Source organism: Hevea brasiliensis, chromosome 13 (assembly GCF_030052815.1).
Source record: "Hevea brasiliensis isolate MT/VB/25A 57/8 chromosome 13, ASM3005281v1, whole genome shotgun sequence".
Taxonomy (NCBI): Eukaryota; Viridiplantae; Streptophyta; class Magnoliopsida; order Malpighiales; family Euphorbiaceae; genus Hevea; species Hevea brasiliensis.
Genome location: NC_079505.1, coordinates 21,515,327 through 21,527,302, shown reverse-complemented (window position 1 = coordinate 21,527,302; position 11,976 = coordinate 21,515,327). Strand labels below are relative to the sequence as shown.

Sequence of the window (11,976 nt, the reverse complement as noted above, 5' to 3'; positions counted from 1 at the left end):
CTACGTGTGCTTTCTGTAAAAAATAAATAAATAAATAAAGAGGTTAAAAGGTCAATGAAAGGAGTTCTTAACGGTGAAGTACGTGCGCAGGGGAATGCAAACAATTAGCCGAAAATGACCATCGCAAAACTCAGCTTGCTGTGGTTGTGACATAAAAGATTGGTTCTTGTAAATTGTAATTAAAATATTGTGAAGAAGAAAGCATTTTCCATCCTTAATCAGGCACATTATGAATACTTATTAAATATATAAATTTTGTATATTTGTATCATAAGTCTAAATAAGAATTTCTCATAAAAAAATTTGATATTATTATAATTTAATTAATTATAGAAGTGGTGATGGTAAATACTGTAAAATTTTTGAATTCTAAATCCAATAAAGAAACCAACTTAATAAAATTTTTAAGGTCATTTATAATTTACTCATATCTCTATTAGCTTGAGCACATACCCTAGAATATAAAACAAGCACTTAAATGGGTTCACATGTGATCAGAGTCCTACGCTTTTATTTGATTCTCCATGATAGAAGGATCAACCGTTATTCCCACAAACAAAATCAACGACTTCTGCCTAAGTAATAATTTTTTTTTAAAAGAGATTCTTTCTTGATGAATTCGTCATTCTAGCCCTCAATGTAAACGCTCTACTTGTATATAATAGATACCTAATATTCACCTTCCCCTCCACACATTCTAGTTTAGAAGAAGAGAAAGTTAAAGTTGGAAATTAAGCTCTTCTTTCTGTTAAAAGGTAGATTTCTTGTCTAACCCTCTTTTGGGTTTCTACTACTATGTATGCTTGTTCTTGCAAGCTTTCCCTCTTTTTCTTCCTCTTTCTTAGATTTTCTTGTTTTCTTTCCATCTTCTCGGCATGCTTTTCATGTGGTCCTCTCTCTATCTCTATCTCTCTCTCTCTCTTTCTCAAACAAAAGAGGTGTTGATTGACGTATTTAGTGATCTCAATGTCTTTGCTTTAGGTGCAGAGATTAAGAAGAAAAGAAAATGGCTGTCCAGGACAAAAGCGAGACAGCTAACAGCAGCAGCAAGAAAAAGTTTCAGAAAAGCTACTTCGATGTGTTAGGGCTTTGCTGCTCTTCAGAAGTTACTTTGATTGAGAATATCCTCAATTCTCTTGATGGTGTTAAGGAGTTCTCAGTCTTTGTCCCAACAAAAACAGTGGTGGTTGTCCATGATGATCTCCTTATTTCTCAGCTTCAAATTGGTAATTTCCTTCTTTTTTATCACTTTTAATTATGGTAATTTTATGTGGGATTGAGGAGAAATTTTAGAATAGAATTGTTGTAAGTGTAATGAATAGATTATAATAATGGATCATAGCGAATCTCATTATAATTAACTATAAAAAATCTATTTGTTATACATATAACAGTTGCATGAATTAAAATAGTATAGTATGTGATTAGCGGAAGGTTTTAACGCCTATAGTTTCTTACACATTAAGGCTCCATTTGTTTTTTGAAAAATAATTTTCATATTTTCTAATATTTGGGGTACTTAAGAAAACTAGATAAGGGAAAATATTTTCTTTTTTATCAAAAGAAAAATTAAATCATTTTTTATTTTAAAAGGGAAAGTCATTTTATAAATTCGACAATACTTATTAAAATATAAAAATATTCATACATATATATCATAAACATGTACCTTGACCTAGAAGCATTACACATTTTCTAAAATTTAACCCAAAATTATTTAGAGTGGAGAAAAAAAATTCATATAGCCAACCATAAATTTTTGAAATAAAGATTTAGTTGACTTGAATTGAGTCAATTAGTTTATCATTATAACCAAATAATGTAGTTAAAATATTTTATTTTAAAAATAATTTTCATAAAATATAATTTTCATATATAAATTATTTTTTAAAATAAATATAGCTTAATAAAATAAAAATTATATACATCACATTTAAGCTCCAGTAGAATTACGTTAAATAGTTGAGGGGCCGTGACTAGGGTGGTCATGGGCTAGTTCCGGTTTGTTTTTAAACGTTGACTTCAATTTTTATTTTGTTTTGGTTTTGGTCTCATTTCAATGTTGATTTGGTCTAAATTTGGTTTGATTTTGCTTTGAACAAATCCATTAATTGAACTTCTATATTTTTTTTTCAAAAAATTATTCAAGAAAGGAAAAACTCTAACTAAATTGGTCAGTTCTAATCCAATTTAATATTAATTTTAATTAATTCCATTTCAATCAATTTTGATGTTACTTTGAACCGGTTCAAATCTATTTAGATTCCAAACCAACCAACGATTGGATCTAACTGTGGCCACTCAAAATATTTAAAATTAAATTTTTATTTATATATATATTATTTACTAATATTTTTCATATTTTTATTTTAATCCTATATTTTTATCAAAATTTCATTAATTTTTTAAATATTTATTTTTTTATTTAATGGAGGCACAATAAGTAACGAGAGATAACATTCTTCTTTTCTCGCACAAAGGTGAATAATTTATAGAAGATAAATAGAGAGACTCAAACCCGAAAACTCTCTTCTTCCTGCACCTCTACCAACCAGTTTCCTCCATAATTGGCTTTTAATATTCATCTTTGACTCCTCAAAGCCCCGTTTACTCATATTCAGATAGACCCTATTGCACATAAATTGGAACTAAAATTTCTAGCTACCAATTGAGGTTGATACCTTAAACACTTGTCTTAATAATTGCAAAATTCAAGTTTTAATCATCATTTTTTAAGTAATTCTAATAAATTAAAATATGGCCTTAATTAAGTTTTAATCATCTTGATAGTGTTGTTTCTCATACTAAACTACTTGCTAATGATAAAGGCCACAAAAAGAAAAATTAGATAAAGGTGGGTATTGCCTTTAGTAGTTGTAATATTTATGAATTGATTTCCTACAAAAGTACTTTTTTATAATAATATTTTTATTTAGAGGGAGCTAGGGTAAATAATACCTTTTTTTTTTTTCTTTATTATGTTAACATTTTATTGTATGCTGAACTTAAAAGAAAAAATTTCCTTCATAATAATGATATTTGTCATTTTTTGGCATATTGACTTCGATTGGAATTTAAACTCAAGATTTTATAATCTTAGAGACGACTTCAATAATATTGAGCTAAATCTGATATTACTTATTGTAGTTTATATTAATTGTGTGCTTGATTAAGTAAAAGTTACACCTTGATCATGTCCATAATTAGTTGATTTATAAATTGAGTTAATTACTTGTAAAATTTTCCACTATTACATGATATTTATATTTTATAAATAAAATATACACTCATATAATTTTAAAGATGATTCTAATATTACTGAATTTATATAATTATATGTGAACTATTATCCATCTTCATTATCCTGTGACAATTAAAAGAACATAACACTTTATTTTCAGTAATCCTAATGAATTAAAAATATGGACTTAATCTTTTTTTTTTTTTCTGTGTTTTATAAAATGAATATTATTGAATAAAATCCAAATAATAAATTAATGGCAGTTAAGGCCCTGAACCAAGCAAGGTTAGAAGCAAATGTTAGAGTGAATGGAAACGCAAGTTACCAGAAGAAATGGCCAAGCCCATTTGCTATGGCTAGTGGTGTATTGCTTTTGGTGTCTTTGTTGAAGTTTGTGTATTATCCTCTTCACTGGGTGGCCCTGGGAGCTGTGGCCATTGGAATCCCACCAATCTTCTTGAAAGCCATTGCTTCCATCAGGAATTTTAGGCTTGGTACAGACATTCTGGCTCTCATTGCAGGTAACTAACATGCCAATTAAATAATATATATCGTTATATATTAAAAAATATTTATTAATTAAATTTATATGAGATAAAAAAATAATATTTAATTATAATTTATACTTATTAAGTGAATTTATAATTATTAATAAATAAATATTTATATATTATATAAATATTAATATTTTAAATATAATTTAAAAAAAAATTTATAAAAAAATTACAAAAGGTGGGTGGGCTGCATGAGTCTTGGTTGGCCATGGCCCTCTAGCCCCCGTGTAGCGGCGCCCTTGGAAAGCATATCACAAATTGAAAATTTCCTTCATAACTTGTGCTTCTATGGCATTTCATTAATGTTGTCATCTTCATATTAATTGTATGATTTAAATGTTTTTTTTTCCAAAGATTAAATTTAATTTTTTAAATCACTTCTAGAGAGAGTTTATATATATATATATATATATATATATATATATATATATATTATTGAAAATTTAATTATTAATTAAAAGTAGTTATACCACATTTTAATTTTATGATATATTATAATATTTTTATTTTGTTAGTTAATTGACGATATTGTCATTTAGTATGCTTTTTTTGCCAAAATAATTAATTTTTTCCCTAATATTTAATGGTGCTATAATAATTACTTTCATTTAAAAAAAAAAAAATCCATTGTATTAGATTCAGTGTATTGAGGGCAAATAAAAAAAAAATCTTCCTTCTCTAACTCTGGGTATTTATCTTTGAAAAATTTTTTTTTTTAATTTAGCAAAAAAATTTTAATTTTATCAATTTAATTATTATATTTTGATATCAATTTCAATTTTAGCAATCAGAACATTTATACATAAAATTACTTAAGTTGAATTAAGTTTTTCTAATTCATAAAAAAAAATATATTTTTTAATTGAGAATTAAATTAATAAAAATAGGAATATTACAAATTAAAAAATGTGTGTAAATGTCATTAAACCTTGTATCAATAATATGCAATTCAATTAGTATTTAAAATGGGTAACCTCATTTCTTTTCAAATTAGAGAATATTTTATATGAGAAATAAATAAATATTAAGAATTTTTTTCATTAAAATTTAATTTATTATGAACTCAAGATATAAAATATAAAATATATGATGAGATTTATTTATTAATTTATCTTACATTTTACTTCTTACAGTGGCGGGGACAATCGCTCTCAATGATTATATTGAAGCAGCAACCGTTGTCTTCCTGTTTACCATTGCACAATGGCTTGAGTCAAGGGCAAGCCACAAGGTATTTTTAGCAATCTATAGAAGAGTGTAAAAAAATAAATGCATGTCGCAGCTGACTGATTTTTTTTTCCTAGTTAGAGAAATTAATAAAATAATCATTTCACTACTAGGCCCCCTGGATCAATGCTTGTTTGGTAATATATATGATAGGGACTTTATAACTATTTTGCATGGCTAACAGCATATATCGTATTTGAACTTTTTACAAATTAAGTTTAAATTTATTTGTCTTTTTAATTCAAAAAAATAAAATTGACTGATCATTCAAATTTTATTTTTTAAATCAATTTAACATGTGTAGTTAGGGGAGAGAATGCGTGAATTCACGCGCCACTTATATGCTAAAAAGCCATATGATGTTTTCTCTATATTATCTAATTATAAATAGCCAAAAACATATCTCAACCTAAACTTTTGACGAAAAGTCAATTTATCTTCTAAATTTGAGTTTGAATCAATTTGCTTATTGAATTTAAAAAGTTGCATCAATTTAACACAATTTACCCAATGAAGTACCATAAAAAAGATTTTTGTTATTAGATTTATTGATATCAAATAGCTCATGAAGCTCTTAGCACATCAACAATGGATAATTGAGCTATTTGATAGCAACTAATCTGATAACAAAAATCATTTTGACAGCAATTAATTAAGTAAATTATATTAAATTGGTGGAATTTTTTAAATTAAAAGGACCAAATTGGTTTAAACACAATTTCAAAGGGCAAATTAACTTTTCATGAAAGGTTCAGGGAGTCGGGATATGCTTTTTGCTTTTTTCTATTCCAAGTCTGCAAGCTTCTGTTCAATAACGCGTGATTTGATGCATCATGTACATCAGTGTGCTAACTGGACAAAATTGTATTAAATTGGTGCAATTAATTAAATTAAAGAGGTAAGTTGGCTCAAACTCAATTTCAAGAGGTACATTGACTTTTCATTAACAGTTAGGGGGGTAGGGTATGCTTTCGGCACCTTTTACATCTCCGCTTCCCTAAGCTACCATACTTATTATCAAAATTTAGTAGGTTGAGTTCTATTTATCATAATTAAGTTAGTAGTATGTCTATGTTCCATAGGAAGATTATAAGTGAGAGACATATAAGTAAGGAAAATTCTTATATCCATTGTTTTGAGGTTTTGAATTGAATGTGATATCAAACCTATGAGTGTGTTTTTTCATAAAATCTATAAAAAAGTTTCTCCCCAAATGCATTGGCTTTCCATATCTCTAACAATTAGAGTTAGAGCCGATGAATTGGTAGGGATGAGTAAGGCGATGGTGGTCGATGATTCCCATGTGTGGTGTTGCGATACATAGATGGAAGAGCAATAGACTACTAGTAAGCCCAATGGAGTAGCAAGACACTCATAGAAAAGAGTTGTGCACGTGATGACTCCGGTGTGGCTGGCTCTTAGAGGTGCATGCTTAGGTGGGTTTAGTGGAGTAATTGGACTTTTAGTGACACCGTAATACTTGAGTCAAGAGAAAAACTTCTTTTCGAGAGAGAATAAGCCTAATAATTGAGCTCCCCCGACTCTAACACATTTACAGATGTATCTTAAGTTTTGACTTTGACATATGTGTGGTCAAAGTCTCTCTAGACATGCAATGATATAAAATGGATGCAATGTTTTCTTATCAAGATTTATGATGACCTACATATCTTCTATTTTCAATTATAAAGATAAAAATGACATTTGAAAGTAGATAAAGAGAGATGTTCAAGATAGACAAAAATAAAATCAAAATAAGATAAACAGAGTTGAAAATTGCACTTTTTTCATTTACAAAATTAGATATCTTTAATTGATCTAAAGTACAATGTGTCTCAGGCTAATGCGACGATGTCATCATTGATGAGATTAGCTCCACAGAAAGCAGTCATAGCTGAAACTGGTGAAGAAGTGAATGTTGATGACGTAAAATTAAGCACTATTCTCGCAGTTAAGGCTGGAGAGATTATACCCATCGATGGAATAGTTGTAGATGGCAATTGCGAAGTAGATGAGAAGACCTTAACCGGAGAATCATTCCCAGTTCCCAAACAACAGGATTCTACTGTATGGGCTGGCACTATCAACCTTAATGGTAATACCATAATCTCTCTCTCCACTTCTTTTTAATGGATTAAAGTTCTTCAGGTTGATGGTATTTAGTAATTTTCAGGTTACATCAGTGTTAAAACTATTGCTCTAGCTGAAGATTGTGCGGTAGCTAAAATGACAAAGCTTGTGGAAGAAGCTCAAAACAGCAAGTCTAAAACTCAAAGATTCATTGACAAAATTGCTCAATATTATACTCCAGGTTAGTCATTTATTCTTTTACATTTGTTTTTTTGGTAAGACAGCATTCAAATAGTTGTCCAACCTTGGAAAAGCCATTTGGCTGGCTGTTTTGTAGTTTTTATTATTAAGATATATCAAACATTAAGTTTAAACTAATTTTTTAATAGTTTTTAAATTACATAGCCCAATTCAACAGCTTCTTGCCCCTGCTATAAAGTGAGGCATGACTATCCACAACACTAGAAACTTTTTTGTATGGGTGCATACATTCATTCATTCAATAATTGACACAACATTAAAAATTATGGTACGATCTTATTACAAAACAAAACATTATAAGTCATATTAAAAAAATATGATTTCTACACTCTGGTTTAAGTAATATTTCCTATAAAAGCAAAAATATCTCTTTTGCAAATTGTTTTTGGCAATATCGTTACGACTATTGTTAAGAAATATATATATATATATATTTTTAAATATATTAAGCAAAAAATATTTAAAATAATTTAAAAAATAAATTTGATATATTTTAAGTATAAAAATACTAAATAAGAAATTTTTTTTCAACAACATTTAATGATACCTTTTTAAAAGCATTCTTTTGAAAAAATTATTCAACAAAATCGATATTTGTATAACGATTCTTTTGTACTCATTTATATTGGGTCTCACCATAATCAACAATATAATAAAACCAGTTACATCAAAATAAAAATTTCTTTTTTTTTATATATTTTTTTTAGCTTGAAACTCAATGTTGATTGGAGCCTAAGACCATATCACTAGTCAGGATAAGACAAATCACTCAAGCTGTGGCTAAAAGATTAAAAAAAGGAAAAAAAAATAATTAATTTCTTGTGGTCTATTATTCAAATCAAACTGTAAAATACACTTTTAAAATAGACTTGTGTTTCCTCTTGTTTCTTTCAGAAATCAGAGTTCTCATTTTCGGTTGTTTTCTGATATATTTGGCAGTGGTCATAATCATATCAATTAGCTTTGCAGTTGTTCCCCTGGCATTAAGAGTTCATAACCGTAATCACTGGTTTCACTTGGCATTGGTGGTCTTAGTAAGTGCATGCCCATGTGGTCTTATCCTCTCCACACCTGTTGCAACTTTCTGTGCACTTACGAAGGCTGCAACATCTGGTGTTGTGATCAAAGGCGGAGACTATCTCGAAACACTTGCCAAGATCAAGATAATGGCTTTTGACAAGACTGGAACTATCACAAGAGGTGAATTCCTTGTCGCGGATTTTCAATCTCTCTGTGAAGATGTGAGCATTGATACATTGCTTTATTGGTAAGGACTACTGCTGGTTTTTTTTATACTTTTCTTCCCCTTGAAACTGGGAAGTAATTTATGCATTTGAAAATTGTGTAGGGTATCAAGCATTGAGAGCAAGTCAAGTCATCCTATGGCAGCTGCCCTTGTCGACTATGGAAGGAGTCTTTCGATAGAGCCAAACCCTGAGAATGTGATGGATTTTCAGAATTTTCCTGGCGAAGGCATCCAAGGAAAGATTGATGGGAAAGAAATTTACATTGGAAATAGAAAGATTGCCCTCAGAGCGGGATGTGGAACGGGTACAAGTCTCATAGCGGCCATTTATATTTTGAATATGAATGTTGTTCAATTCAGTGCAAGTAAATTAGTTAAAAATTGTTCATTCATGGTGTTCTAATAAATGGATGCTATTTTGAATTTATAGTTCCAATGCCAGAAGATGGGGATATGAAGAGAGGGAAAACCATTGGATATGTGTACTTTGGAGCAACTCCCGCAGGAATTTTCAGCCTCTCTGATGCCTGTAGGACTGGTGTTGCAGAGGCGATCGCAGAGCTAAAGTCATATGGAATTAAAACTGCTATGCTAACAGGAGATAGTCAAGCAGCAGCAATGCACGCTCAAGAACAGGTGCACCTAATTTTCATCAGCTTGCTTGCCACTGTTAATTGATCACTCTAACACTGTAAAACTAGCCTCATATAATCTACACTTGATCACCGTAAAAAATTGCTGCAAATTCAAGGTTTTTGCTCTTCATTTAAATCTACAAAAACATATTTTTTAAGTATATGAAACTAAAAAGGGTATGTGTTAATGTTAATTTATTGACTTGCATAAGATTTGAATGATGCTACCTGCAGCTAGAACATGCAATTGAAGCAGTCCATGCAGAACTCCTACCTGAAGACAAGGCTAGGATTTTGGAAACATTTAAGAAGGAAGGACCAACAGCAATGATTGGAGATGGACTAAATGATGCCCCTGCATTGGCTACAGCTGATATTGGTATCTCAATGGGAATTTCAGGTTCAGCACTTGCAACTGAGACAGGACATGTCATTCTTATGTCCAATGACATCAGAAAAGTACCCAAAGCGATCCAGCTTGCAAGAAAGTCTCATAGGAAAGTAATTGAGAATGTCATTCTCTCAATATCTATCAAGTCTGCGATCCTTGCCTTGGCTTTTGCTGGTCACCCTCTTGTTTGGGCTGCTGTCCTTGCCGATGTCGGCACCTGTCTGCTAGTGATCTTTAACAGCATGTTGCTTTTACGGGAAACCCACAAGCGTGGAGAAAAATGCCGCAAAATATCAGCTGCAGAAAATATTGAGAAATGTGATAATAGAGATTCATGTCATTATTACGAGCCTTGCTGCTCTAACCAAAAGGTTGCAAAAATGTGTAAACCTCAAGACTTGCAAATCTGTGCTTCAATGTGTGAGTCGAATGATGCAAATAAGAAATTATCATGTGGGAATAATAAGTGCTTAGACTCAGCTGAAGGGCTGCAGAATGAAATGAAGGATTGTGGTAATGGAAGTTGCAGCGTAGTCGACTTAGAGGAGAACAATCCACACAAACATGCTTGTTCAAGCTCTCACAATTTGAGCACGAGTGTGAGACAGAGATGCAAAAGTTCAGCAAAAATGCAAGGCAAGTATATAGGAGGCGATGGATCGCAGAAGGGAAAGCACTCTCACCATTGGCTTTGTGATCAAGTAACTCAACAATGTACCTCTAACCATTCAAACCATTCTACTGAGATAGAAGAAGGAATCAACAATGGTCATTGCTACTCCAACCACTGTCAAGATTATTTAGAAAACACTGTTGAATCGAGCTTCAATCATGGGCCTCAAAATCTCAATCCCGTCATCATGAATTGTTGCAGCCACAAGAACCTTCGTTGCTCTAGCAATGACATTCATGCTTGTATGAGCTTGGAGAATAAGGAAAATGGGCGTTGTTGCGAGAGTTACATGAAGGGGTATTGTGGTAACCATGGACAATTTGCAACTGGGGTTGGTGGAGGAATGCTAGAAATCGTCACTACATAGAATATATATATATATATATATATATATATATATATATATATATATATATATATATATGTTTGGGTGTGTATCATTATATAGAATTGTATGAATGTTATGCAATGAAGAATCTAGGCTATGTTTGATAAGACTTAGCGAAATGTACAGAATTATGTATTGAAATCAAAGTTGTAATGTAATGTGTTTTTAAGTAATAGAAAAATATAATGTAATGATTATATATATATATATATATATATATATATATATATATATATATATATATATATATATTTATAATAAAATTTTTAATAAGAATTTATGAGTAATTTTATCATTTCTAATATTAATTTAAAATATCACCACCACATTCATTATCAAACAACTAAAACTAATATAATAAAGTTTCAAATAAATATTGATAGAAAAAAATGACAAACAAGGTTTTGAAAGTTTATTTCAAGAAATCAATCAACTTAAAAGCTTAAATATGTAGATGAGGGCTGCAGAGTTTTACTTTAAATATTTTAATTTTTTTTAATTACTAAATAAAGGTGATCAGAATTCAAACTCTGCATTTTTTATTTGACATGTTTTAATATCATGTTAAGAAATTATTTAACCTAAAATCTTAACCTTATAGATAAGAGCTCCAAAAATAGTTTATATTTCTAATAGTTTAAGCTTAAACAGATGAATATTTAAATATCTCCATTAAGCAAAGCCTACATGCAAACTTTTTTTCATAAACAAGAATTGTGAAAAATAATTAGGTGCCTCTTAGTCACTAAAAAGACTCTTGTATTGTAATTCCTCACTTGAATTTCCTTCTATATTTTCTCAAAGTGCAAAGTCAATCAGGTTCTAATAGATGCTTCATTCAAGTTAATTATCTTCATAGGTTTAACTTGAAAGGAATGACCAAATACATCCTTAAACAACTTAATTATTTTGTTTTTTCCTAAAAGACACCTAAACTAAATTTTTTACTTATTAATCACCTAAACTTGAAAAAAAGTTAACACTTAAACCCAATTTTGCACATGGCTCCGAAAGTGTAAGACACATGCATTTGACCTAACAAGTCTCCACCAAATGGACAACAAAAAACTGAGTTGGCAAGTTTAGTAATGGGAGACGGTTTAGGGTAAAACAAAAAAAAAAACTTTGGGAGTAAAAATTCCCAAATATACATTTTAGGGTAAAAAAAAAAAAAACTTTGAGAGTAAAAATTCCCAAATATACATTCTCTCAAATTGGGGACAAACACACACACATATTCTATAGGAAATGAGAGGGAGGCTAAAGATAGAGTCTTCTCTGGCTGCTTCT

General features: G+C 30.0%; 1 protein-coding gene across 1 annotated transcript; it reads left to right on the top strand.

Annotated features, from left to right (window-relative positions):
- The first annotated feature begins 962 nt into the window (after positions 1 to 962).
- LOC131172064 (putative inactive cadmium/zinc-transporting ATPase HMA3) lies at positions 963 to 10,682 on the top strand. The gene is made up of 9 exons (XM_058133005.1): positions 963 to 1,226; positions 3,505 to 3,762; positions 4,929 to 5,026; positions 6,862 to 7,117; positions 7,196 to 7,333; positions 8,293 to 8,620; positions 8,702 to 8,904; positions 9,030 to 9,235; positions 9,469 to 10,682. Exons 1-9 carry the CDS (start codon positions 1,007 to 1,009, stop codon positions 10,663 to 10,665), a joined length of 2,904 nt encoding a protein of 967 aa, XP_057988988.1. The 5' UTR covers positions 963 to 1,006; the 3' UTR covers positions 10,666 to 10,682.
- The last annotated feature ends 1,294 nt before the right edge of the window (positions 10,683 to 11,976 follow it).